The sequence below is a fragment of the Ischnura elegans genome, chromosome 3, assembly GCF_921293095.1.
Source record: "Ischnura elegans chromosome 3, ioIscEleg1.1, whole genome shotgun sequence".
NCBI classification, from domain to species: domain Eukaryota; kingdom Metazoa; phylum Arthropoda; class Insecta; order Odonata; family Coenagrionidae; genus Ischnura; species Ischnura elegans.
In genome coordinates this window covers 29644268-29669567 of record NC_060248.1, presented here as the reverse complement: position 1 = coordinate 29669567, position 25300 = coordinate 29644268, and the positions used below count along the sequence as shown (strand labels likewise).

At 44.7% G+C, this 25300-nt stretch overlaps 2 protein-coding genes across 4 annotated transcripts in view; both read left to right on the top strand.

Moving 5' to 3' along the window:
• Nucleotides 1-25300, top strand: part of LOC124155154 (nucleolysin TIAR-like) — a 458155-nt gene that overhangs the window by 147743 nt on the left and 285112 nt on the right. The gene's annotated exons all lie outside the window — the stretch shown is intronic.
• Nucleotides 4078-24979, top strand: LOC124155601 (collagen alpha-1(III) chain-like). Of its 3 annotated transcripts, none has more exons than XM_046529566.1 (3): nucleotides 4078-4776; nucleotides 17187-17745; nucleotides 17863-24979. In XM_046529566.1, the coding sequence occupies exons 1-3, from the start codon at nucleotides 4759-4761 to the stop codon at nucleotides 21324-21326; spliced, it is 4041 nt and encodes a 1346-aa protein (XP_046385522.1). In that variant the 5' UTR covers nucleotides 4078-4758; the 3' UTR covers nucleotides 21327-24979. The 3 variants fall into 3 exon arrangements, with proteins under 3 accessions (XP_046385522.1, XP_046385520.1, XP_046385521.1); XM_046529565.1 differs by having other exon boundaries at nucleotides 4079-4776; nucleotides 17187-20088; nucleotides 20206-24979; XM_046529564.1 differs by having other exon boundaries at nucleotides 17187-24979.

Here is a 25300-nt window from a genome sequence, read left to right as displayed (position 1 = left end):
GGGAACCGTGTTCCATCATCGAATTTACTGGCGCATTCTATATGCTTCCTTAATGACAAGAAAAGTCTTAATTAAGTTTTTGTACACAATGTTGCCCTAATGAAATGGAATGTATCAATTCGGATGAAGTACAAAGACATAAACCACTTTCTGGAATTAGAGTTAATTGGAACCCTTTGTGCAGCGTATGATGAAGTGAGTGAAATTCAACTAGGATCATCTGATATTGTGGAAAATTATTGGGTTCATTAGAGGTGCATGTTCGAGAGAGCCCTCGGCAATCGCTGTATATTTTTAACTGCTATTTCTGTCATTTTATTCGTAATTTCGACGTTTTGTTAATGCTCATGTCTCATCTATTTGGTTACTATTGACTGCAGACTTAGGATTTCTACTTATGTTTATGTCTTACATCAATTCTTGTGTTTCTCATGCTTGCAGACTTTTCAATCGATTTTGTGGCTAAGTGGTCGTTTTATCTAGATTGAAATTGAGAGATGGGGCAGGAACTTCATGGACAGGAAATGCTGGGGGCATGAGTTCGTATTCACGATATAATTCCCTCGGCTCCATCGCATTTCAAGACTCGTGAGAAGTGATCATGTAGCAATGCGTTTCAGTCAGTTGATTTGGTGATAATTGATCTTGTCTTGGCAGTAAAGATGGAATATTTTAAATTATAATCATCCTTGGAGAAAGCAGTTAAATCTAATGTCTTCAGCGAAATTCTCCGCTATCATGCCGTCTATTATCCTTAACTTACTCCGGAAACCTAATCGTCGTGAGCTGCCAACGTAATTGGCCTAATAGAACTCAAGTTTTTCGAGCCATCTTATTGTCCTCGAACGGTATTATCTCTTTAATATTTAGGTTCATGGTTTCATTAATAAGCTTTGTATAAGCATGGATAGATGCCATTATACTTTGAACAATAGTGTTCGCCATTTATTTTCTGTGAATCGCATACGTTAGTATTTAAGCTTACAATGAGTCGTTGGCGTTGGGAGTTGTTTTTTTTTTGGTGTGTGGGGCAGGGGTGGTTGATGACTGTGTCCTTTTGTATGGGGGGCGCCGTATTCGGCCCGGCGGGGAAAGCGTCAACATGCCGCAGGTGGCCCCTTCCACAGGTCGCCCACTCCGCTCCCGGGCGCCTCCGGGACGTGGGACTACCGCTCCCGCGTCATCGACCTCCGTCTGCTCATCTTGTTCCCCCGAGACGCCACGCCCCTGTCGATGGCTGTGTGTCGCATCGCAGGATTGAGGGAATCAATGGAAGGAATGTGAGGTGGGATGAGAAGGGTCGCGAAGTTCCGCCTCAGGTCGTCCCACATTCAGGGAAAGGCAGATTTGCCTCGTGGGCTTTCTTTTCTTAATTTCTTGTGATACTCTCACTATTAGTTTTAATTTTTTTATGAGGTTTGGATAAGCTGTTCATATTTTTGTCGCCTTTCGCGTTCCTCTAGTAAAATTGCTGAAATTCATGGCCCTAAAATGGAAGTTATGTTATCTCGAATAAACAGTCGAATTTCCGATCGGGTAAGATAATTTTTTTTCATAGGTTCATATATATTGATGATACATTCTATTATCCGAAAAAGTGTTTATCATACGATATTAGCTCAATAAAAATTTATCTCAGTCATAGTTTTGGATTATTTTCAATCCGAAATGAATTTGTTATTTCTCGGGTAGAAGATAAAATTAATTAGTAAAACTATTCGGGAGATACTGCCAGACTCTAGGATGAACAGAGATTTTTTTAAGAGTTCAATTTCGATGTATTCGTATGCATGCAATTTTATTAATTGTAACTTCCTGATATTAGTAGACGGCGTGGTCACCGTATTATCGCTATCGTTGCGTCGGATTGTGATCTATGGTAATCTCGTGAGTAAATATTGATGTCACTCAGCGGTCGATCGCGCGTTCATGTCTCCGGCCTGCCCGCGGCAGTGGCGAGTATCTCCTGCTGGAGGAATCTCTGTGTCGTCCTCATCTTCGCCGCCCCAATAGCGCGCGGGGGCTCGTCGCGACCCGTCTCCCCACCCGCCTTGACCTCTCCCCACTTCCCTTGTGTGGAGTTTTTCGTACCTACTTAGGTGAATCAGAGGTTCTTTCATGCAATGCTCGTTTTGGGGGCAGATTCTAGGGGAATGTCAGTGAACGTCTGCGTCATTTAAATGTGCGGCGTGCTACGATAGTAAGATTACTCGATCGGGTTTAAAATAAGCCCTTGAAGGAGGCCGTGTTCACCTTTAATTAGCTTTCAATTCATGACCTCTCGGGTTGAATAAGTCTGTGAGAGAAAAACGATGGCGTCTTGCCGGCGCACGACGTACGATTTCCATTGGCCAAACTGTTGAATATTTATTTCATATTTTTCTCCGTAATGTTTTGCGTAATCTTTTAAAATATTTGGTTTACTGCATTTAGCAGATGTTCTAGTGATGTCATACGATGACGATACCTTCGCGAAGATAAATATTGCTGAGTTTATTCTTTGCGAGTTTATTTTAAGCTGCCACTTATCTTTAAAATCAAAATAACTTACATAATTTGAGAAATTCAGGTCATGCAAAGATTGGGGTTGTGGTCTTCATGTGTTGAATATTTTTATGTTTTCTTGATTTTTTCATGCGTATCCAAAAGCTTTCTTTCACTTCTTGAGGAAAATTTTTGATGAAGTTATTGCAAATTGACTGCGTATCATAGAATACATTAATTAATAGTTCTCGACGCTTTGATATTTCTTATGCGTAGTGACATAGGCGGATTTAAGGGGAGGCATGGGGGCACGTGCCCCCTTCCCTCCCCCCAGACGTTTAAAAAATAGGAAAGATTTTTAACGCGATTATATTAATTTCGTTTTATTTTTTTGTACTACGGAGCCTCAATCATTTAATACTGTCATATCAAAACAAAGAGAAAATTACTACAGTAATCGAAGTATTTTGTTTTTAATCTCAAATATGGGAAGACCTGTCAGACACTTCAGCCCCCCCCTTTCCCATAAAAAAATCCGGGATCTGTGATATTAGCGGTGCACTTATGTTTACTGGTTATTTATCGATGGTATACTTCCTGAAGTTTTTCCCTATTGTGTCAAAGAAATATTTTACATTTGGAATAAATTAGAATGAGAGATATATATGCCTCAAATGATTCTGGTTTCCAAACTCGATTTTTTCTTTCTTGTTTCTTCTCTATCAATTTAGTAAATCTCCATTAATTGATTAAGCGGAATCCTTTAGAAAATATTATTCACGAAAAATCGGAGAAGGGAAGAGGGGACTCGAACGGCAGGGACCCTATGAAGTTTTTGGTCGTTCTAACCGCACATTTTTTGCGTGCTTGATGCATTATTTTATACTTATTTATTTTATACCTTAGTCCTAGCGGAACCTTATTTTCGCGAACAATGAAATCTTAAGAGTTCATTAAAAGTATTTATGTTTGCATGATAGCCACATAGACTACATTGAAATGTTTTATATGCTCTGATGGCAAAGATTTTACGTTTCTTTACAGCTATGGGTTCGAAATAAACTGTGGTTTGAAATAAGATGCACTTATTCGCGAACATTTTGAGTCTGTACCTATGCCCTTTCTAAATGTCTCCTTATGTCACACGTGTTTGCGCTACCCTGCGTCTCGAGCTCCGGAGGGCTGTGCCTTCGACTCCTGACCGGCGTCATTTGAACGGATCGTCCTTCTTCTCCCGCAGCACCAGCTTTCTCCCATCCATGGTCCCCCCCTCCGAATCTTCTTCCCCCCACTTGTCTCATCCCCCCACTAATGAGGCCCCACTAACCCCATCCCCTTTCTTCCTACCATCCTCCATCCCTCCCCACCCCTTTTATCCCCCTCCTTTCCTCACCCCACCCTCCCCACGTCTTCGCCCATCCCACCTTGCCCACTTTCTTTGCTCCACTTTCCCTTCCCTGGGATTGGGCGCTCGGCGTCTCGTGGGATGAGGGGGACACCCACCGGCCTTCCGCCTCCTCTGCTCCATCCGCGTCTCCAACGCCACTAACCTCATCTCTCCCCGTCCAACATCCTCTTCCGAAGGCGTCCACAATCCATACGCACCCCCACACCACAGGCGCGGCGCCCTTCCGATGATGTTCCTCTCCTCCCCCTACCCTTTCGAAATATCGTCTTCAACCACCCTCCCTCGACCCCCTTCCATGACTTCTGGCGTTTTTTTCAGTTTTGTTGGCGTTGTCTGAGGGCCTTATCCTCACTCCTCTCTTTCACCCCTTTCTCCCTCCCCTTGGACCCCCTCGGACCCCTCTGGAGCCACCCATCCCTTTGGTGGTGGCCGCGGTTATATAAAACCCCAAGCGCACCGGTGGCCCCGTTTCTATTCCTCCGTCACCGCGCGACGAGTGACGATCGCTTCCCATCCGGAGTAGAGGAAGGCTCCCCGCCGAGTGTCGAGGCTCTCTGGCCGGGCCATGGAATGAATGCGTGCGGGCGTGTGCTGTGACCAAAGGGATTGTTTTTGCCCCCAAACTGAGAGGACATAGGAACAGTGTGTGCTCGAGGACGGACTGGTATTAAAAGTGTGGACGTCGGTGTGTGCCATCTCCTGGACGGATATTTTCTTCGCACCGTTCGATTGATTCGGTGCGGAAGCGTGCTTCTCCCAAGCCTTTTCGGAAGTGAGGAAAGGGAAGGAAGAGAAGAGGATTTGATCCCGTGGAGGCGATTATCTTTCGCCGGTTTGGCGGAAGAGGATCCACGCCACTGTGCAACATGGCCTACAAAATGAAGGTGAGTGAAAAGTTTTGTTTCCTTTTATTCTCTAAAAAAACACGTCTTGTGCCTTGTGTCCCCTTACTATTTTCCCTCTAACTCCCTGACCTGGTCCAATGCCATATCCCTCGCACTTTTCCGCGCCGTGCTCTGCGTAAGGTTAACGGTCGATGAGTCAACAGCATTGAAGGTCTCGCCGCGGACGAGTTATGATCAGCTGGCGTTGAAGTCTCCAGTCTTTCCGGCGACTGGCGCCAATTTATGAGATCTCGCGAAACTATTGTCGGTTTAGGATCAGGTTAATTGCGGTATTTTATTACCTTGAGAATCCGTTGTAGTAATGTGTGCACTCCATAATTTCCGTTTTTTTCCCGTAAGTTTTCGTGGCAGGTTCTCATTCATGGACGTCAGTTTCTTGGCAAATTTTAATGATAATAAGGAATTCCAAAGAGCCTCTAAGATCATAAATCTTTTTTCTTTATTGCCTTTCTTTTTTTGCTACTTCTTCAATAAGAGTTCAATTGCGAATTGTCATAGGTGTTTAAAAAATGCTGCATTCTGTATAATTTCGTTAGTTCCTCCTTCATTAGTCGTATCTGTCCAAATTGGAATGGCGACTGTTTATCTTATTTTTAGTCACATTCTCATCTGCACTTCATGATCTCTTGGTTTACTTGGCTGAGTTTTCATACTCGTGGCATTCTTACGTCCATTGTTGCGCCCATCTCTGTCGTGGTATGAATGGAATCGTTGGGATGCCTCCCGTTGACGGTATTTCTTGCCTCCTGTTCCGTGTTTCCCAGTGTTTCGGGGCTGTTGGCACCGTTCCTCTGTCTCTCCCACCTGAGCGTGTAAACCTTTTTTCCACGCGTGGGCTGAAACCTTAAGTGAACGTGCAAACAATGAGCTGTTTTTCTAACTGTAAATACTGGTTTTGACTCCCAACGCTATACAAGTTAGTCTTAAATATCTTTCTTTTTCTCTTGATTCACTTTCCACACATGCCTGTCGATATTTCTTCATTGATATCCCTTTTTGATTATGCCTAGTGAGAAAACTTTTTTCTCTGGATTTCCACGTTTTCATTGCAGTCTCTCTCTTTGCGTTGTGCCCCATAGTGTTTATCACTGAGTTAGTAGTTTTCGGGAGCCTTTAAATCCGAACCAGTCGCGTAATATAGCATTGATAATTCTGATATAAGCATGTGCTTAGGAAGACTTTTTCTTTTTGGTTGATATTTGATTTCGTCAAGCCCTGTATTCTACTGGCGCCAATACCTTATCACGCTATTTTATACCACATTTTTAGTTTAACTTTGGTACCAATTTAGTTTCTTCATTTTCTTTTACGGTTGGATGATTTAATGTCTCTTCCCTCCGCTATCTTTTAGCCTGTAACTGATTTCTCTGTTGAAGTGTGTTTGTGATCAGTGATTTAGTCCCTTAGGCCCGACCCGATTGCCATTTACTCCCTCCCCCTGCAATGTCCCGTATGAGAGTCGAACCCACTTCCTCCGTGGCCCTCTCGAATTCTCGCTTTTATCGTCGTATCGGCCTCGTTAGCAGTCCGTCCCGTTTGATCGCTCCAGTCCATCCTGGCCGTTTGGGACTCGCCGATAAGCATCTATTCCCCAGCTGCCGTCCCTTGCCCCCTTCCCTTGGCATCGCCCTCCGCGCGAAAACCTTCGCTTCGACGCATACAGATCACCCCGGAAACTGCGAGAGAAACAATTGAATAACTAACTGTACCTGCCCTCCCGGTGCGCTTTGGGGACATTTTTTTAAGAGGCGCGAGGTGGGAGCATCGCCCATGTGTCTCTGAAGTTGTGCTGCTCCGTGACCTTGATTCCGGGACCCCGAGGCCGAGTGCGACAATTTGCGCCTGCGCGGCGGTAGGGCGAGGATGGGAGAAAGGAGGTCATCGCATCGCTGTCGTCACCCTAAGGGTCGGAGTTCAGTTCTTTACATCCTTATTAATTGCAACATAGAAATAAATATTGCGCTACTCAGACTGCAAGTTTTAGAATGTACATACTGTTCGTGAGAGATTTCCTTGAACTACTTGGCATATGGAAAGACGCTTTTTCTGGAGGAGTGGTCAGCCAGCGGATCGGCTGAATAAATTCTTAGATATAATGTACTGCCTTCAATGATATGTGATTGACATATTTCTGAATTTGGCACTCTGTGCAAAGTCAAATCTCGTGAATGTTCTCGTACCGTTGTATCAATTTATCTTTGAGAGAAATGGCTTCATCCTGTGTATGCTGATGATGTCTTTAAAGTCCTATCTCTGACTTAATGGAATGCAGAATGTAAACCTGAGTAAAGTGCGTGTGAATGCGTGATACTGTAATATTCAAGTCAAGAATGTTTAGTCGGTCATTCTTAATATTTTTGTTCAATTTTTACATGGCTGCTGCTTTAATTTTTCTGTTTAAAAACGAATTCAATGCTTATGATTTGTTACCATGTAAAAGTTTCTCTCGGCTTACAATTTTTAGTATCAATTTTCCACCATCGAATGTTTTATTGTCGTGATGGTAAATTGAATAACTTTCAGCTGTGATACTGCCTTCAAATGTGGTGTTGATATGCTGTGCCATGGTATTGCGTAGTTTGTAGACTTTCTTCGCTTCATATCTCTTGGTACACTTCCAAATATACGTCGAGTGCTACCCCGGTAAAACCTCTTCCGAGCATGTGTTCAAGCGCTCGTGCCAGTTCGCCTACTTTGCCATTGCCCTCGGGGTCAGCGATTAGCTTGAAGATGTGCGATGCCTGTCAATCCGTTCCCCGGCCATTTGTTTCATTCATTCTATTTTCTCCGACTTCATGGCGTTTCGTCCGTGAACTGTATCCTTATAGTGTGAGGGGAAGGGGCGTTTTTCTTGAATTCGCACCTTTTTTTCCGCGGACCCAATTCTTATTCTCCCGTCGACTTCTAATTCAATCTCGTCCGCGCCTCCCCCTGTTGCAACCTGTGGCGCGTATTTGGACGGGGCGTCGATCTTCGGGAAGGGGCACATGGGTCGCATACTTCGCCGCCCCTGCCGCTTCGGTTCCGTGAGCCAGGGTCCGACAACCATGATTAATTCGCGTCTTTTCCGTTAAGTGTTTGCCATTCCCAGAATCCTCTCATCGTGCATTTCATTATTGAATTATTGATGAATTCGACGGTTTCAGGCTATATGGGGCGGATTTTTCATTTTCGTAAATGCCTGTGAGGGAAGATTTCCATTATAGTGGCCTAATTTTATCCCTCCTCAATGCATACTAACTATCTCTCTCTCAACCGATTTCATTACTCAGTCGTGTTTTAGCGGGAGGGCCCTTTTATCTCATTGAAAAACCTGGCGATGGTATAGTATGTAATGCTGCCTCGCATCATTTATCTACACTCATGTATATCACCACGTTTATTCATTAACACTTCACCAATCAGAACTTATGCGGAATTGCGTTTTTGTTTCATCACTATCCTTGTAATGTTAAACCCTTTTAGATGAAATAATCTCTTCTGATTTTTATGATTGATTATGAGTAGTCAGATGCAGTGATCCAGAAAGAGGGTAGCGCTACCTGTTGTTGTCTTTTTTTCCTCCGCAATGCCATTTGTACGCTTTTTCCACTCACTTCTCCCTCGACAATAATTTTCTCCGAGTCGAACGGCTTTATCTCGTCTACACTTGTTTTTTTCCATCCTCTCTCCTCTCTGTTTTTGCCTTCAGAAAAATGCTCCTTAAATCTGCTTTCTGAGGGTGCGAGAACTCTCTCCCCCGTCTCAACCCTTGAGGCTTTCGATCCTGATATATATATGTTTGTGAAATATATTTCTCTCGCATTTTTTCTCCTCCTTCTTACTCCTTCCCTTGACTCGCCTCCGGGCCCCCTCGAATGTAGGTCGTCCCTACTCTCCTTCCCCACCCCCTGTCCGACTCTTTCTCCAACGCTCCCCCCTCCCCTTCCTTCCTCGTGTAATTTATCGCAGTCTGAGGAGACGAGGCCCGTCTGCTGCTCTTCTCTCTCTCTCCTTCCCTTCTTTTCGTACGGAGCTCTCCCCCCCCCCCTCCCACTAAGATTTAAGCCTCCTTCACTCCGCGCCCTCCCACTCCACGTGCTATCCTTTTTAGACTTAAATTGTGTTCCTTTTTCGAAATTCACGGTCGGTTGCTTCCTAAGCGTAACTTCCTCGCTCTGAAGTGATGATCGATCCATCGTGTTATCTTTCATCCGAGAATTTTTCCTTCGAGTGGGTGGAAATTGAGGAAATAGATTACTGTGTGTCATGTTCTCAAAGTTACCAGCTGAAAAAATAGTCGACTCTTTCGAAATTATTACGTATGATACACAGGAGAAAATTCCAAAAATAGGAAAACTACTGCAGAACACCGAAGCTGGCTACTCATCGATAGGTTATTTGATAAATTGCACTTGGTTGCTTCTTAACAAATATTTATGGTATTTTTTTGTATAGGCAAATACTTATCATTAAGATTTCAAATCTATTTCCTCTATTTGTCAATGAAATTTGTTTTAAAATCGTAGTACCTACTGACAAGACATATTATCCATGACCGGCTCCTTTTATTTTTTTTTGCTTACTCTTCGAACTCTTCTTTCAATTTTCGTAAGACAGCTTCTAATTTAAGAATGCAAGTCATTGACTGTGTTACCAAATCCTAATGTCATTTTCTTGATGTGGCCGCTCGGGTTTGAACAGAATACGTAATTTTGGACGATACTCCCCAGATACGCCTATGACTTGGTTGCATGCTTGGCAGCGTCCTCGTATTCCCTCCTGAGACGTGATCTTTGCTCAGTGAAAACGCCCGTGACGATGAAAGCTACGTGGAAGTGTTCCTTCGTTTTCGTTTGTTACGGCTCCAATGACGAAATCTCCGGGAACCAAGTTTCTTTTTCCCATGACTTTCATTCGAGGCGATTTTTTCGTGGTTCTATTCGTGTTTCATCTAAGTGAAGTTCCTCCGAACGGCTAGATTTGTATTTTGCCCAAGGATGGTGTAGAGTATATCGAGTTTCTCCTCTTAAGTCATCTAATTTTTATATTAATATTTCGGGAATAAGTGGATTGATCATATGTTGAACGATACGTTGATAACAATTTTTGCCACTTATGTTTAATGTGTCACAGAAATTTCATTGTACTTGACTTCGGTTTTCTCCAAATTGCCATAAATTACCCTTTTTTGTCTAAGTGTGTGTTATTTTAGCATTTTTTGGATTTAAAGCAATTTCATTTTTCATTGTCATTATGTTAACATAATATTTTTTTTAAAAGATTGAATGTAAACCGGCTATTAGTCGTTCCCCATGCAGTTTAAATTCTCTCATAACACACTATTTCCGGTCACACAATATTTCATTTGAATTTAATGGCGAATTGAGATGGATTAGGAAGAAGGAAATGGTTGAAAACGATCGCAGCTATTTACCACCATAAACCGGTTGGAAACTGCATCATAAAAGAACGCTTCTTATTTGAATGCTAATTTATGGATTTCTCTCCACTTAAATTGTGGCGTTAGACAGCAGATGTCAATGAGGAATAGTTTGCTCTTGTTTCAGTTTGAATTAGAAATTAATACATCCGAAAGCCATCGTACGAATAATCTGCCCGTATTTTTCAAAATTTTAAATTCTTTTTTATGATTACTTTTCACCTTAAGTCTACGAGCGCGGCTGGATGGCCCTGAATCCTTAACTCATCATTATTATCGTGGGGGAAACCCTCGCAAGAATGATGTTTTATGCTGCATACTGTGTCAATAAAAATTCAATCTTTGAATGTTTTAGTTTATTTATCATTTTAATACTTAAATTTCTTCTGTGACTTTATATTAGTAATTTTTAGCCTTTCGATGACTTACGTGGAGTATCCATTAGCCTTCATAATTCACTAAATTTCCTTGATGCACGGTTTTTTTTTACTCTTCAGGGAGCTTGAGAATTTATTTTCTGCAATCGTAATTGCTCAATTTTCCTTCTTTTGATGGGGAATAGTTTTTAAATAAGGTTAAATTTTAGGCCTTACGATTTAATGGAGGAAGCGTCATAGTGTCATTATATGTGGACGTTAGCCATATACTGTCATGACTTTTCACTATGTTTTGAAGAGCAGGAAAGGGCAGAAACTCTTGTTCTTTAGGTCACTGCTCTCAAAATCGTCTCTTTTCCCTTCTACCGTCGGTTTGAAGGTCATGCAAGACTCGCGTCGGAGATTTAATCTAAACCTTTCTAGCACTATGGCCGTCTGACTCCGTGCACTTGTCAATTTCTTTTTCTTCCTAGTTCGTGCGTCGGGGAAAAGAGAGAGAGAGAGAGGAGAGCGAGTGGGATTCGAAAGGGGGTCGCGGGAGGAGAGTGACGCCATCCTTATATTCGGATCCGGACTCGGATGCGGGAGTTGGCACGGATGACGTCACCGCGCATCTCTCTCCCTCCCCGTGTTTATCTCTGCCCCTGGTGCACGAAAAAGCGCATTCACACACAACCCACTCTGCACCTCGCGCTTGTTCGGAAAGAGGATGGGAAACTGTGCCTGCGAACATTTGTTACACCTCCGTATCCTTGCACTCATTTGAACTGCGGTCATTTGAATGAACTTGAATGTACACGACGAATAAATCAGTAACAACAACAGTTTCCACGTATTTTACTGTCTGAATATGGAATTCCAAGGGAAGAGAGCGACTAATACTTCTGAGTTATACCTTTCGTATCACTGAAATTCCTAGTGTCCTTCATACATTTCATTTTGCATATCATATCCAAATTTCAGACCCCTACGGCGAATATATCAGGCACAACAACAGTTTCCTCGTATTTTACTGTCTTAATACGGAATTCCAAGAGAAATGAGCGACTATAACTTCTGACTTATTCCTTTAACATCAAGTAATTTCCACACGAATTTACAAGGTATTTCAACGCGTCTGTTATCGGAATTCTTTCTAATACATGATTCAAGTGAGGTAACATTTGGTTAGCACATTGAAGAAAAACGAAGACAAGAGTAAGGACATCAGGAAGAGGATAGCGTTGGCAAAGGAGGTGTTCATGAATACGGAAGAGTTGATGCGAAGAGCGTCATGTAATAGTTAAAATAAGAGGTTAGTGAATAGTCTGATCTGGAGTATAGCACCATAAGGTGCGCAAGCATGGAAATTTTGACGGAGTGCTAGATATGGTGGGCGATACGCAGGATACTAAGGTACATTTTTCAAATTTTCGTTAGTGATGATATAGTTTCAAAACTGATGGACAATGAAAATCTCATAACTGGGAAATGTTGGAAACAAATTACTGTCTTTGGTTTAGCGATCGATTATGTTTATTAATTACCGAATACTAATCGAAAATTGCGTACTCTGATGGAATGTGTAATATTAGACTGGAAGAGTTAGAACGCAGGCATGAATGGCAACGTAGGAGGTGATCTAGAAGATCAAGGTGATGTGTAAGTTCTTGGTGTGGTGGGCAAGAAAGGGAAGGAGGAAAAAGAAATTATGAGGCGCTAGAAGGTGTAGATAGACCGTGTACCTTATAGTGGGGAAATGCAGAGGTGTGTCCGGGAAATCAGTGTGGGTATAGCTGAGTTTATGGATAGGAAGTTAAGGGAAACCATGAAGGTTGCCTTGACAACGACTTAAGTGTCGAACCCTTATTTGTAAATAGTGTCAGTGTGGAATGCACCTAGTGAATTTTATTTTCGAGTTTCTTGGTGCTTCAAAGTTTAGCCGATGGCGTTGTAGGGAAAAGATGAAAGTTGTATGTTTAGATGATGAAAAAACTACGGTCTTAGAATTGAGGATCTCAGTTGGAAGTACAAGAAGGCTATCGTAATTTCATGCTTGCGTATTATATGCGGTAAATCACTCGTGATATTTGTCAAAATTAACCTAACCTATCCTAAATAGCTTGTATGGAGACAGGCAGGCTCACAGGAGGAAATTTTTCTGATCTCATGTTTTTGGGCAAATGATTAAGTGTCCTCCTTTCATCCGACGCGAGAGTTTCCCCGAGTGATGACTTCTCCGAAATATCCCCGCCGAAGATGGAGCTCCGTCATCGGTATTTCTCTCCCCGCCGTGTTTCTCCTTCGGCCAGACGGCTAGGCTGCCCGTTTTCTCCGCAAACCTCTCGAGTGAGTGAGTGTGTGTGAGTGCGTGTAAGCGCACTCGGTTTCCCCGTGGGAAGATTCATCGGCGGACCTGCTCCGTGGGGAAAGGGGTTGAGATGCCGGAGGGAAAAGGCTCGCTCGTCCGCTTTTCTCTATCCTACTTAGAGGAAGTTGCCGAGACGAGATTAATTTAGGGCTCTTTTGACGGCGCGTAGCGGGTGGCAGAGGAAGCCCCACCACGTCTTCTGTGTTTTTTTATTGACACCACTCTATAAATTCGATGGACTGTTTCAAAAATGCGTGCGGAGTTAAGGAACGAATAGTTTTTTTTTTCAGCCGTGCCGGATGTGTATAGGTCTCGTGCTTCTTGGCTTTTTAAATGCAGAAAATACGTTCGATCAGTATTTGCGAAGAGAGGGACTCGCTTGTCTTCTGACTATGGGACTATGCGGAACTTCTTTTTAAGTGAAAGTGGCGGCCTTGAAATACTAAAGTAGTTACCTTGAACTTGTTAACGTTCAGCCATTTTTGCTTCCTGGGTTTTGGGCTAAGGTTGAGGAATTTTTATGGCGCATTAAAAGCTCGGAAAATTAAGTTGATGTGGTTATGGTGCTTTCGATCTCATTTTACCATTACGAGGTTATTGTTTTCGCCTCAGTTTTTATTGATCATCAGTATGGTTAATGTTTGGTGGCTAATGTTCTTATTTCAATGACTCATAATGCGAGGCCCTTATCGCCACCCAGAATTTATTTTTTAACAGTAAGAATTCACTAAGATTGATGAAGGAAGATTTATGTTGGCTATAGTTGAAAATTAAAATTCTTGTTTAAATTTCATGACTCGATGGCATTATTTATCAATTTTTAAGTTGCACTAAATAGGTGATTGTTTCTCTAATGTTGATATTGTAAAGAAAATGAACTCAATATTGGAAGAGAGACCGTGTGATCGCTCGGTATCAATCGATGACCTCATACTAAGCTAAGATTTTATGGAAATGCGTGTGATCTATTTCTTCAGAGTCTCAAAGCCATTATTTATTAATACAATAGAGTCCAAATACAGCACAAGGCCAATTTTAATGACTCGTAATAACAAATAAAACAATAAACAAATAGTAAGCAAAACTTAAACAATTATGAACAGAATTATATTCAACAGTACCATCAAATAACATACAAACAGCTGGAAAAGACTTACATTTTATGAAAGTTAAATGTGGAGAAGACATAAATAATTCTGTAAAAGAATTAAATCAATAATTCTTATCGGACCAAGCGTATGATATATATCAGTGTGTTAAGGCGACGGAAGGATTCAGCCGTGTCAGAGGTTTTTTTGGTCAGGCCAATGAAGGACACGTTGTGCATTAGCCATAAAATGCAATAAATGCATTTTATTACTATCCGGGTGCAATCAGACGTTAGCGTAATTATTCGATGGCTTTCTGTGTTCGTCTGGCGGCGTTGTGGGATGAGGCGCGTCGCTCTCTCGGCCCTCGTTCCCAAAATCGTGTAATTACCGCGTCCTGAAATGTTCGGAGTCGTGGAAATAATTTGCTGCCTCGAGATGCGCGAGTCCCTTCAGACGGATCATGCCGTCACTCTCCTCTCTCCGTCCGCATCCGCTCCGTGATGATATTTCGGGTGTCTCTTCGTGCCTGCGTCTCCTACCTCCCGGGATGTTTGCTCGGTCTGTCATTGGCTGGGATGGAGTCGAGAAAGAATCCGGCGAAGGTAGTCGGCGGTGGCCGGATTGCGATTGGGTTAAGTGTGTCGCTGGGTGAATGCTTTGTGGATCTGCGGGAGAAAGACGTTTCATGTTTGCGCCTCTCATCCACCGAGGGAACGGGCTGGGAGAAAGAGGAGAGTGGTTGGGGGAAGAGTGCTAAGTGGGGCAGAGGGGGGGGGGGGGCGGGCTTTAGTCTTCTCTCGCCCTCCTCCGATATTTCGTCCGCCTGTTATTAAACAAGACGGGCTTTAACGGGAGTCTGAGCTATCGATTCCACCCTCCGCAGCATCTGCCATCTGACGCGATGGACCTTCATCCGTGACGTCTCGTGTGGATCGAGTTGGGATGCAATATTGCTCCCTCTTTCTCTCTCTCTCTCTCGCGCCCATCGTCTGCAGCGGGTCCGTCGGATGATCCCACGTGTGCCCAAAATCCTCCCTCGGTCCTTGGATGATTGGCTGCCCTTCGTATCTCTGTGAAGTGAACTGACGCCTCCACTTGCTCACCAATTAATCGAATGTGCACGCCTTTCTCGCGTCCGTACTTCCTTTGTCCTTTAGCCGATCTCTTCCAGAAATCATGACATCATTATTATGATGGCATCCCGCATTTTGTATGCAATTACCGTGAGAATTAAAGCCTGGGACTTTTTATGATGAAATATCTCATGCTCTTAAATTTTTTACATTATTTTTATAAAGTGTTTTTTGTATAATGAATATATGAATGAGAATAAGGTTCAGGTATGCCCCGATAATTCGCCCCAAAGCGAGTGTTGAATTTCGTAGTCTTTCAATGTTCGTGTAGTTTTATTGATATAACATTTAAACCACTAATATACGGAAGGGGATTCGTCTTTGGTAGCTAAAAGGTTAGAATCATTTGTTGGCTACGGTGATTTTAAATAATGTAATGATTAAAGTTTTCGTAATTTATTGGCGGAGTCATTTAGTTTTAGTTTATCTTTTTTATGAGGAAGATGAATCCACTTGACTGAAAAGGCTTTGATTGATAGTATTGTTGATCTTTAGAATATGTTATGAAAAACGTAGTAATCTTTTTTTCATCTTCATTCAAGTATCTTGTTCCTCTAGTGTCTTTTATGGATTCTTTAGTTTCGAACATAGATTCTTACTGCGCCGTATCACACCTACACTTTGACTCTTTCATTCGAAAAATTCATATGGCTACGTTGCGATCTTTCAGATATTCGGACGGACTGTTTGATGCTAATGAGTGGCGCAGGTTAAATCGACTTGAATAATAATTAACAAGGCAAGCGAAGTGGCAGCATCATTCAAATTCATCGCATTTCGTTCCGCGCATTTGACGTGTCTGATTGTCGAATTCACTCATCCGGCCTAGTCTCAAAAACTCTCCTTGCTTTCTTTCGTCTTCATTCATCGTCCAACTATCCCGTCCATCTTGCTTACCCACTTCCGATCCAGTTGGTTTGCTCATTTATTTATGTGGGATTATTTCTTCGACTACGGATCTGAAATTATCCCACTTTTTCTCGGAACACATGTCGGCAAATGAGCAGGTGAAAAGGTTCTCGACCTCCTTCTGCGTTTCCCCTCCGCCACCGTCGCCCCCACCCCTCTCCGCCCACTTGTCTTCCTTGCCCCCCCTCTACATTCGCATTCTCTCTCTCTCTCACTCTCTCGTCAAATTCGTCTCCCTGTTCCTTCTTCTCCTCTTCCTCCTTTTCATTTTCAATCGGCGTTGTACATATATTTTATTCCTCTCAGTAGATTTCGTGTCATTGATTGGTTATGCTAAGCTGACATGAAATTCACGTTCCGCGAGTTGTCACATTACCGTACGTTAAAAGCCTCTTTTCGGTGAGGGGTGACAGAGACCTGTCTTATTAAAAGGGGCATTATTCAGATGATGGGATTTATATTGTTTCAACTTCTTCTAAGGACATCTGCCATATGTATTGTTCTGGTGTCATAGAATTTTGATCAATTAAAAGATAAGGAATAAGTTGCAAATATCACATATTTTTAATGCGTTTATGATACAGCGTTGTTTACTCTTTTAAAATGTTCATTTCTTTACATTTTTGCGATATCATCTATTCATTCGTATCCTAAGTGCCTATTATGTTAACGGAAATGGAGAATGACGCACATGACATCAATGTTCGTCAACGCTGTGTAAAATTTCTTACAATATTCCTTTTAATGGACTTATAATCGGGATATACTCGATGGTTTTCGATTCACTTTCCCTGGTTTTTCCACGAAAATATGAATTCTACATACTTTTTATTTCTCACTATTGAATATTTCATTTGAATCTGAGATTTCTATCCAATATTACCGTTATAGGCTTAAATTGCTAGGTCTGTTGCGGAATGTGGAATAAAAGTGCAATCCAAACCTCCATGTCCTCACCTACCCACCTTTTAAAACCTTCATTTAGAAAGTTGTTTTCATTTAACATCGGCACTTAATAGTAGCGTGCTTGATCAGGTTAGTATTGCTATATATTTCCATAATTGATGGCTTGGCATCGGTCCTAATCCGTTTTTTTAATTATTCCAGGCTGTTTTATCGCTGACAATATTATGCCTGCTAATCCCCCGAGGATTCGTTCAAGCTGTCGTGACTGACAGCGGCGGAATACTCGTGGAGGAAAAGGAGGCTCCTGCCGAAGACAGCAAGCCGGAGGCGACCGAGGAGGCCAACAGGAGGGAAGCATCCCTTCATGGCTTTGGCGGTGGTGGATTTGGATCTTCAGGTCCCTCGCAGTCTTTCTCCATCTCTTCAGACGCCCTGGTCACCGGAGGGGGATCACTGGACACCTCCTACGGTGCTCCTGCCTTGCCCGCTGCGCCCCCATGCGTTCACGCCGTCCCCTCCTCCCCATTTGGGATAACTAAGGACTCATACGGTGGGCCTCCTCCTCCCCCGCTCTCCTTCGGCTCTTCTGGAGGAGGCGGGTCTTTCGGGGGTGGTCACGGTGGTCATTCCCACGGCGGTCATTCCCTCGGCGGTCATTCCCACGGCGGTCATTCCCACGGCGGTCACTCCCACGGCGGTCACTCCCACGGCCATGGCGGTCACTCGCATGGTGGCGGAGGATCTGGGCACAATCACGGAGGTGGGTTTGGATCATTTGGATCTTCACTTGGGTCATCTTTTTCAAATTTTGGATCTTCATTGGCCTCAATTTTTGGAGGATCTTTCGGTCACGGAGGATTTTCTTTCGGTTCTTCAGGCAACTCGCATGGACCCAAGCCTGTGTATGGACCACCGAAAGCTCCTGGACACGCTTATGGGCCTCCGAAGCCAGTTTACGGACCGCCACCTAAACCCAAGCCAGTCTACGGACCACCCAAGCCTGTCTACGGACCGCCTCCGAAGCCTGTATATGGACCTCCACCGAAACCTGTCTACGGGCCGCCACCTAAGCCTGTTTATGGGCCTCCTCCTAAACCTGTATATGGGCCACCACCATCACCGCCCAAGCCCGTGTATGGACCACCACCGAAGCCAGTCTATGGACCTCCGAAGCTGGAAATAGGATCCCTCATTACTGAATATGGGCCTCCAAAGCCAGACCATGGATCTGGTCTCAAGCCAGAGTACGGACCTCCACCGAAGCCTGTTTATGGCCCACCGCCTAAGCCAGTGTATGGACCTCCACCAAAACCTGTGTATGGGCCACCACCTAAACCAGTTTATGGTCCACCACCTCCACCTTCCAGACCCAAACCTATTTATGGTCCTCCACCGAAACCTGTGTATGGCCCTCCTAAACCTGTCTACGGACCACCACCTAAGCCTAAACCTGTGTATGGTCCTCCACCGAAGCCTGTATACGGACCTCCACCGAAACCTGTCTATGGACCTCCTCCTAAGCCAGTGTACGGACCTCCTCCTAAACCAGTTTACGGACCACCAAAGCCTGTATATGGGCCTCCATCCAAAGATGCACCTTCACGCCCTGACATATCATACGAAGGTTGGATGCCGATCCCTGGGCAGCATTCATCATCACATTCATCGCATGGGGATGGTGGCCTGGGATCCATCTCTGAAGTTTATGGTGCTCCATTCAACGGTGGAGGTGACTTTGGAGGAAGTATTTCATCAATCATTAGCGGAGGTCATTCGGGAGGCATTTCCGATACCTATGGTGGCCCACCACCACCACCTCCATCAGGATCTTACGGCGTCCCCAGTCACGATGTCAGTCCAGGTTTCACGGGTGGTTCCCCGCCTAAGAAACCAATACATTTTAGAGAACCAGTCCCTGCCGGGTTAATTACTTCCATTGGGGCAGCTGCTCAAGGACACGGTCACGACAACCATGGGCACTACATTCCTCCACCTGTGCCCGATCCTAGTCTTGCTTCTGTCTCCGGCTCTCCTGCTGTGTCTGGCTTTCCCTCAGTTTCTTATGGGCCTCCTTCCGCCGGCAGCGGTGGTCCATATCCATCTTCTGGAAAGCCATCAGGGGGCTTCGGAGGTGGCGGACATGAAGGAAGAGTCTTAAGCGGAACCTATGGACCACCACCATTGGGCGGAGGGGGACTAAAGATTTCTTCCTCGGCAACTCTGACCAGCCACGGTCATGGACATGGCCACGGTCACGGACATGGCCATAGAGGAGGCCATGGAAGTAGTCACCATGGCAGTCATGGTCACAAAGGTCACGGAGGCGGACACGGATTTGCAGGCGCTGGTGGACATGGATTTGGAGGCGCTGGTGGACATGGATTTGGTGGTGGAAGCCACGGAATCAGCGGCGGGCATGGTTTTGGTGGAGGAAGCCACGGGATCAGCGGTGGGCATGGATTTGGAGGCGGGCACGGTCATGGGGACCTGACCTCTAATCATGCTGCTCCTCCACCTCCCGCCGTCTCTTGTTGCGGACCTGGTCCAAACTTGTCTGGAGGTCCGACGCCCGAAAACAGCTACCAACATCGTAAACCTGCGCCTGTCTACGGGGCTCCAGAACCGGCAGGAAGGGCTCCTGAAATTGATATTTCCCCTCCAGCAGTGGTCCATGGTACATATGGTGCTCCAGCTGCCGAGCCACTAACGACTACGTCGTTCCAGTCTAATATTGGTCCTGTGTTGGGACATCAAGAAACAACGTTTTCCATTACACCGAGCATAACATACGGAATTCCGGATACGCCTCAGATCAACGTAGCTCCAGCTGTCCACCATGAGCAAACTCAAGTGACATACGGCGTTCCGCAAGTAAACATCAACACAGACTTAAGTGTGCCTCAAGTTTTGCCTCAGGTCACTTACGGAGAGCCCATTCATGCCCAAGTGGATCAGGGATTCGCGCAAGCCTTACCGCAGCCAACATACGGAGTTCCATTGGACCAAGGATTGGGTCTTGGCCTTGCCCAAGGAATTACCAACTTTGGAGTTACCGGAGGTGGTCAAGGACTGAACTACGGAATTCCCTCCGCAATCGGTTCAGGTAACTTGAGAAATGGTTATTCGAATAATAACATATATTCTCTTGCTCCGTTACCTTACCAATTTTCAGCCTCTCACTCGGTCAATTCTGGGTTTAGTAACGGGCTACCCTTTTCAGGCGGAGATGTTAATGGCCAAGTCTCCATCAATTACGGCTTACCGGCTGCAGCACCGATCCCAGCTCCCGTTGCCGAGCACCACGACGAGCACCTTCCCACTGCGTCCGCCCTCACGGACAATAATGCCGCAGCCGTGAACCAGGTCACACCAGAGGCGGAAGGGGATGCCCACGGACGCGTAAAGACCATCCCTATCCAGGGAGAGCATGGTTCCTACACCCTCCAGATCCAGCCGGCTGGAGGCGGCCCTGATCAACCCGACATTCCCCACGAATCTGTTCTCTCTGATGGTCTTTTGCAGAACATCCTGGCCGCCATTGAGAACCAAGGGGCTCCTGCGCAGGGTGGAGCCCACTCTTCCATTAACGTCAACTATGGTTCCAACATCGACCTCAACTACGACCCGACCGTGGGCCATCAGCAGCACGCGTCCGCATCTTCCGCTAGCGAAACGCTCTCTTTGCCTGGTGCCACTGCCAGGCAGTCGAGTGCGACCGATGACGAGTCCACGGAGCCAAAGAATGTCAAAGTGAGAACCGTAAGTTCTGGTTCTGACGACGAGTTCTGGAGGAAGGAGGAGGATAATAGTTCGAAACAGCACCTGGAGCCTTCCGACAACCCTGTGGTGGTCACACCTTCATCAGTTTCTTCCCACGAGGCGGAAGACAACGCTGTTCTTCAGGAGGAGATCCAAAAATATCTCGATCAGTTGGAAGCAGAGGAAGAAAGGTATCAAAGAGAACAGCAACAACAGTCACAAAACCACGGGGAAGGGAGCGTTGACCCGACTTATGTCGTAGCCGTGCCGCCTGAATCGAGCAACGATTTGGATGGAGCGGGTGAGGCTAAGGACGGTGACGTGGAAAACCACAGGGACTATGACGAAGGCGGTGCCGAAGCGGGCGGCTCGGTGGTCAGCACCAGCCAAAGTGTCAGCAGTAGTGTCAGTTCGAGCGTAGGTAGTGGCCCGTCCTCGGACGGCAACGTCGAAATCGTGACTGGTTCCTCCGTCGATCCGAATTTCGGATCCTATGTGTCGTTCACTGCCCCACACGTTAAATATCACTACGGTAAGAGCAGCGGTAGTAACTTCGAAACGAACTCTCACAAAAAGAAGTAAAGAATGTGCCTTTCGAAAGACTTGATAGAATGCACGAACATATGACTGATAATGTGCTATAAATGGCGGGAGATAACGAGGTTGTGATTTCGCGAATGTTTACTCATGGTGATTCAAATGAAAATAATGGAACCGTCGCAATATCGCTTCTCGTCATATTGTAAATATTAGAGAGGATGTGAAACTGACGGCAGAAGCAAGTGACTGACTTTTCTTCCTCACCCCCTTCCGCTCTTCTCTCCGATGCCCTCCTCACATTACTTTCGTCATCGTTTTTCGCTTGGGTTATGGTTATAAACAAATATTCGTGACCACAATGCGTGTCCTCCACTCAAGTCATTTTTTTGGTGCTTTCCTTTACCGATCGTTTTATCGTTACGGAAGTATTGTGTATGAATTCATTAGGCAGCAATTTATGCGCAAAAAGACGGATATGAACTAGCCGAATGGGGATGTGGGAAGCGGAGGGAATGAAAGAGGTTGGCGGTCGAGAATTAATGGTAGGTTTCTATTTCCTCGGTCGTATGAAAGAGGCAACATGCGCTGACGGGGTGGAAGCTGGGGAATAAAGCCTATGAGAGACAAGGGAAGAGCTTCGAACCGAGTCGCCGTACTAATGTTTTGCATAAGTAGGTCGTGTTTTCTATTTTTTTTCGTAATGTTTTCTTCTATCTTAGGATGAGATGTGTCGTCACTTTTCATGAGCTCTTAAAGTAAATGAAAATAATGGGGCGCATGAAATGTTTTGGAAAATGTGTGCCGAGTGGTAGGGGAGGGTGAAAACACGTAAGGTGAATCCCGCTTACAGCGGCATGTGCTGCCAACGAGTGTGTTGCTGTTTAGCGAGCGTAGTTCATTACTTTCGTGCGCACTTTCGTTTTGCAGGAGGCTTATTTAGTCAACTCTCAGCCCCCGGCGCTCTTAATGGAACCTTGCGGCGTCAAGAACTCGGGTGGCGCATGCATCGCTAATGATTCGAGGTGGTGCAGACTACGTGAGTTTCCGCACCGCCTCTTCCGCCCTATTTACGCTCGCAAAAATTCCGGGGAAGGTTAGCAACATTCGCCCCTTCTCTTTGTTTTCCACGCGGAGACTACATTTTTTCATCATCGTCGTCATTATTATTATTATTTTTCGGGAGTGTGTTTTGTCCCTGGGGTTAGGCGGATGCATTGCCTTCTTTAGGCGCGATCACGTATGTACGGAGGAAAACTGCTCAAGAGTTTCCGTCGTCGCATCACGTTAATGCTTTTCTTTTCCCGCGCCTCTTCTGTTAAACACTCGCTTCCTTATGTACGCTGTCGCCCGGCACTCAAAATTCAAGGAGCGGGAGGAGGGGACGCTAATTTTTGTCTCTCTCGGTTGCGAGAGGCATCTTGTGTTTGGTTAGAGAGGGATGGCGACCGGGTCACTAGTCTCTTCTCCCGGATGTCTGAGGCCGGAGGAATGATTTTGAGGATTGCGATGTGTGTAGGCACCCATCCCTTCGCTCCACGGTGAAATGAGGCGCTGGGGCGCGAAATGGTTCGCGTCGTGTACTGGAGCACTAGTTTGGAAGAAGGTTATGGAGGGGCGAGACGAACCAGGCCAGTTTGGTCCACAATGTGCGTCAGGTTAACATCAGCTCCTTCTTCTACCAAGTACGTCCACCTCTTCGCGGGTTTGGTCTTATTTTTTTATGTCCTTTTGGCTTGACCTAGAGAGCGAGGATGGCGATTAGCGACGGAGGAGTCCTCGAGGGCGCGTTTAAAAAAATAAATGTCTTTTTTTACACGAGGCATTCAAATGTTAACTTCTGCGCATGCTGCCATTCGCTCAACTAGTGTGGCTGAAACTAATGTTTACGGAGATTTTTTTCTGCCTCAGTGTTCGTTGTCGCAAATTTTCAATTTCCTTGCTGCAATTTACGCTGCACTACCACCAGAATAAAAAGATTTGAAAACGGTTTAACTCTAAAAGAAAGCCGTCCGTCAGAGTTCACGCCTCGTGTTCTTCGGTCTTGCCAGAAGATGACGCTATGGGTTGAGAGTTAAAAGGTATACGTTCTGCCAAATAGGGGTTCAATTTCATTGCGATGATATCCGTTTGCTGTCCTTACGCGCTCCGTCACCTCTTCGTGCGTTACGATAAGCAGTCCTATCCTCAATCCGGATGCAGCGGCGGCCACAGCTCCCCCTTGTCTGCCCCACCTGTGTCATGCTATCTTTCTCTTTCCCCACCTGTTCATCTTCCAACTCTTAGGTCTCCTCGTGCACACCGTCTTGCCACCGATCAAAGTGGGTCATTAGCATTCCCCCGGACCTCACTTTTCGCCCCCGGGGGGGACACCGCGGCGTGGGCTGCTCGTCTCCTTCGCCCCCGGCCTCCCTGCCCCTGCTCTCCTCCGCTTTCACCCCATCCCACTCGCCCCGTTCTCCTTTTTATCGCCCCCACCTCTCCTCTTCCTTTATTCCTCTCTTCTCGACTATCTCTTCAAACAACCTACGCCGCTCCATGACTTACGTCCTTGATGTTGGCACTGTCGCGCGCCGAGAGTATTATTTGTTTATTCTTTGGTCTCGTTTTCCTTTAATTTGTCGAAAAAATCGGCCTAAAATAGATCATTTAACGTTCTCTTCGGGTTAAATCTTGGCAAAAGATTACCTCGGGTGAAAATTGCTTTAAATTTTGCCGTGGCTTTATTTTTCGGCAAATCGTAGGCTATCACGCATTTTCTCTCATTCATCACCTTCGATTGAATCAGTTTAGGCCGATAGTTAAAATTCGTTACTCATCGAGTAGTTCGCTAGTGCCATTTCAGTTTGAAATCTAAAATATATCGTGATCCTCGCGATGAAACGCTTTTTTATTAAAATTTTCTCGGGCGTACTTACGTAATAATTTTGTTTCCTATTGCGACTTTCGCTTAATTCCAGCCTCTCGCTTTGCTTCACGTCACTCTCTCCCCTCCTCCTCTTACGTAAATGTCGTTCAATCGAAAAGTTTGACATTTTTCTTCCTTTTTCGTGTCACAGCCGCCGTGTACGAAGCGCTCCTTCGCCTTCTCCCGTCAGTCCACACGAAATCTCTTTCTCAGGAAGTTAACCCCTTTTTTTATGAAGTGGCATTTATCTTGCTTTGTTAGTTACAAAAATAGACAAAATGTTATTTTACTGCGGAGCGAATTGCATTTGTTATTTCAGCCTTTTGTCTCCGCGGTTTAACTGAAAAATATTTTATCATGAATACCATCTTTAATTTATGAGGGAAGATATAAGCCCAAAAAACTACATTGGTTTTGATCGTTAATGTAGGTCAATCAGGTGCACTCCTTCCTACTCACCAACTATGCATGTATATGAATTTTTTCTCTGTGCCTGATTGCCATTGCGTCCGGGTGGGACGATATTATAAAAAAATAAGTTATTTATTTTTAGTTGAAGTACAAAGGGAAGCCACTGAAATATCTTTGGTTTCCCACGTTACTCAACGGATTAAATGTTTTAATGTAACATGCCAGTGCTTGAATGAATGCCTGTGTGTTTGTCATTCCATTATTGGAATTTGTGCCAATTGTGTTGTATTTTTATAGCGCATATTATATTGAACAAATGTGAAAATGTAAATTGTATTTGTATTCGTACAATTAAAAATATAAAAAAGAAATTCCTGCATATGCTTTAACCATTTATTTATAACGTTAAGGGAATTCTATTCCAGGTGGACTTTGATATGTTTTTCCTCGTCGAGAGACGAGGGTGAGCTGCTAGTTCTCTGTGAAGAAGTAGGGTTGCTTTCAGGTCTAATTCTCGCTAGGTGTCTTATTTTGTTTTTGCACTTCTTGCTTGTTGAAACGGGGCATAGAGAAATTTCTTCTTTTCCAGTGTTTTTTCTTATTTTTTAGCCTGGTTTTATTATTTTTCTTAAAATATTAGTCGCATATATTTCTCATAATTTTCCGCAATATTCGCGATTAGGTACGATTCATTAAAATT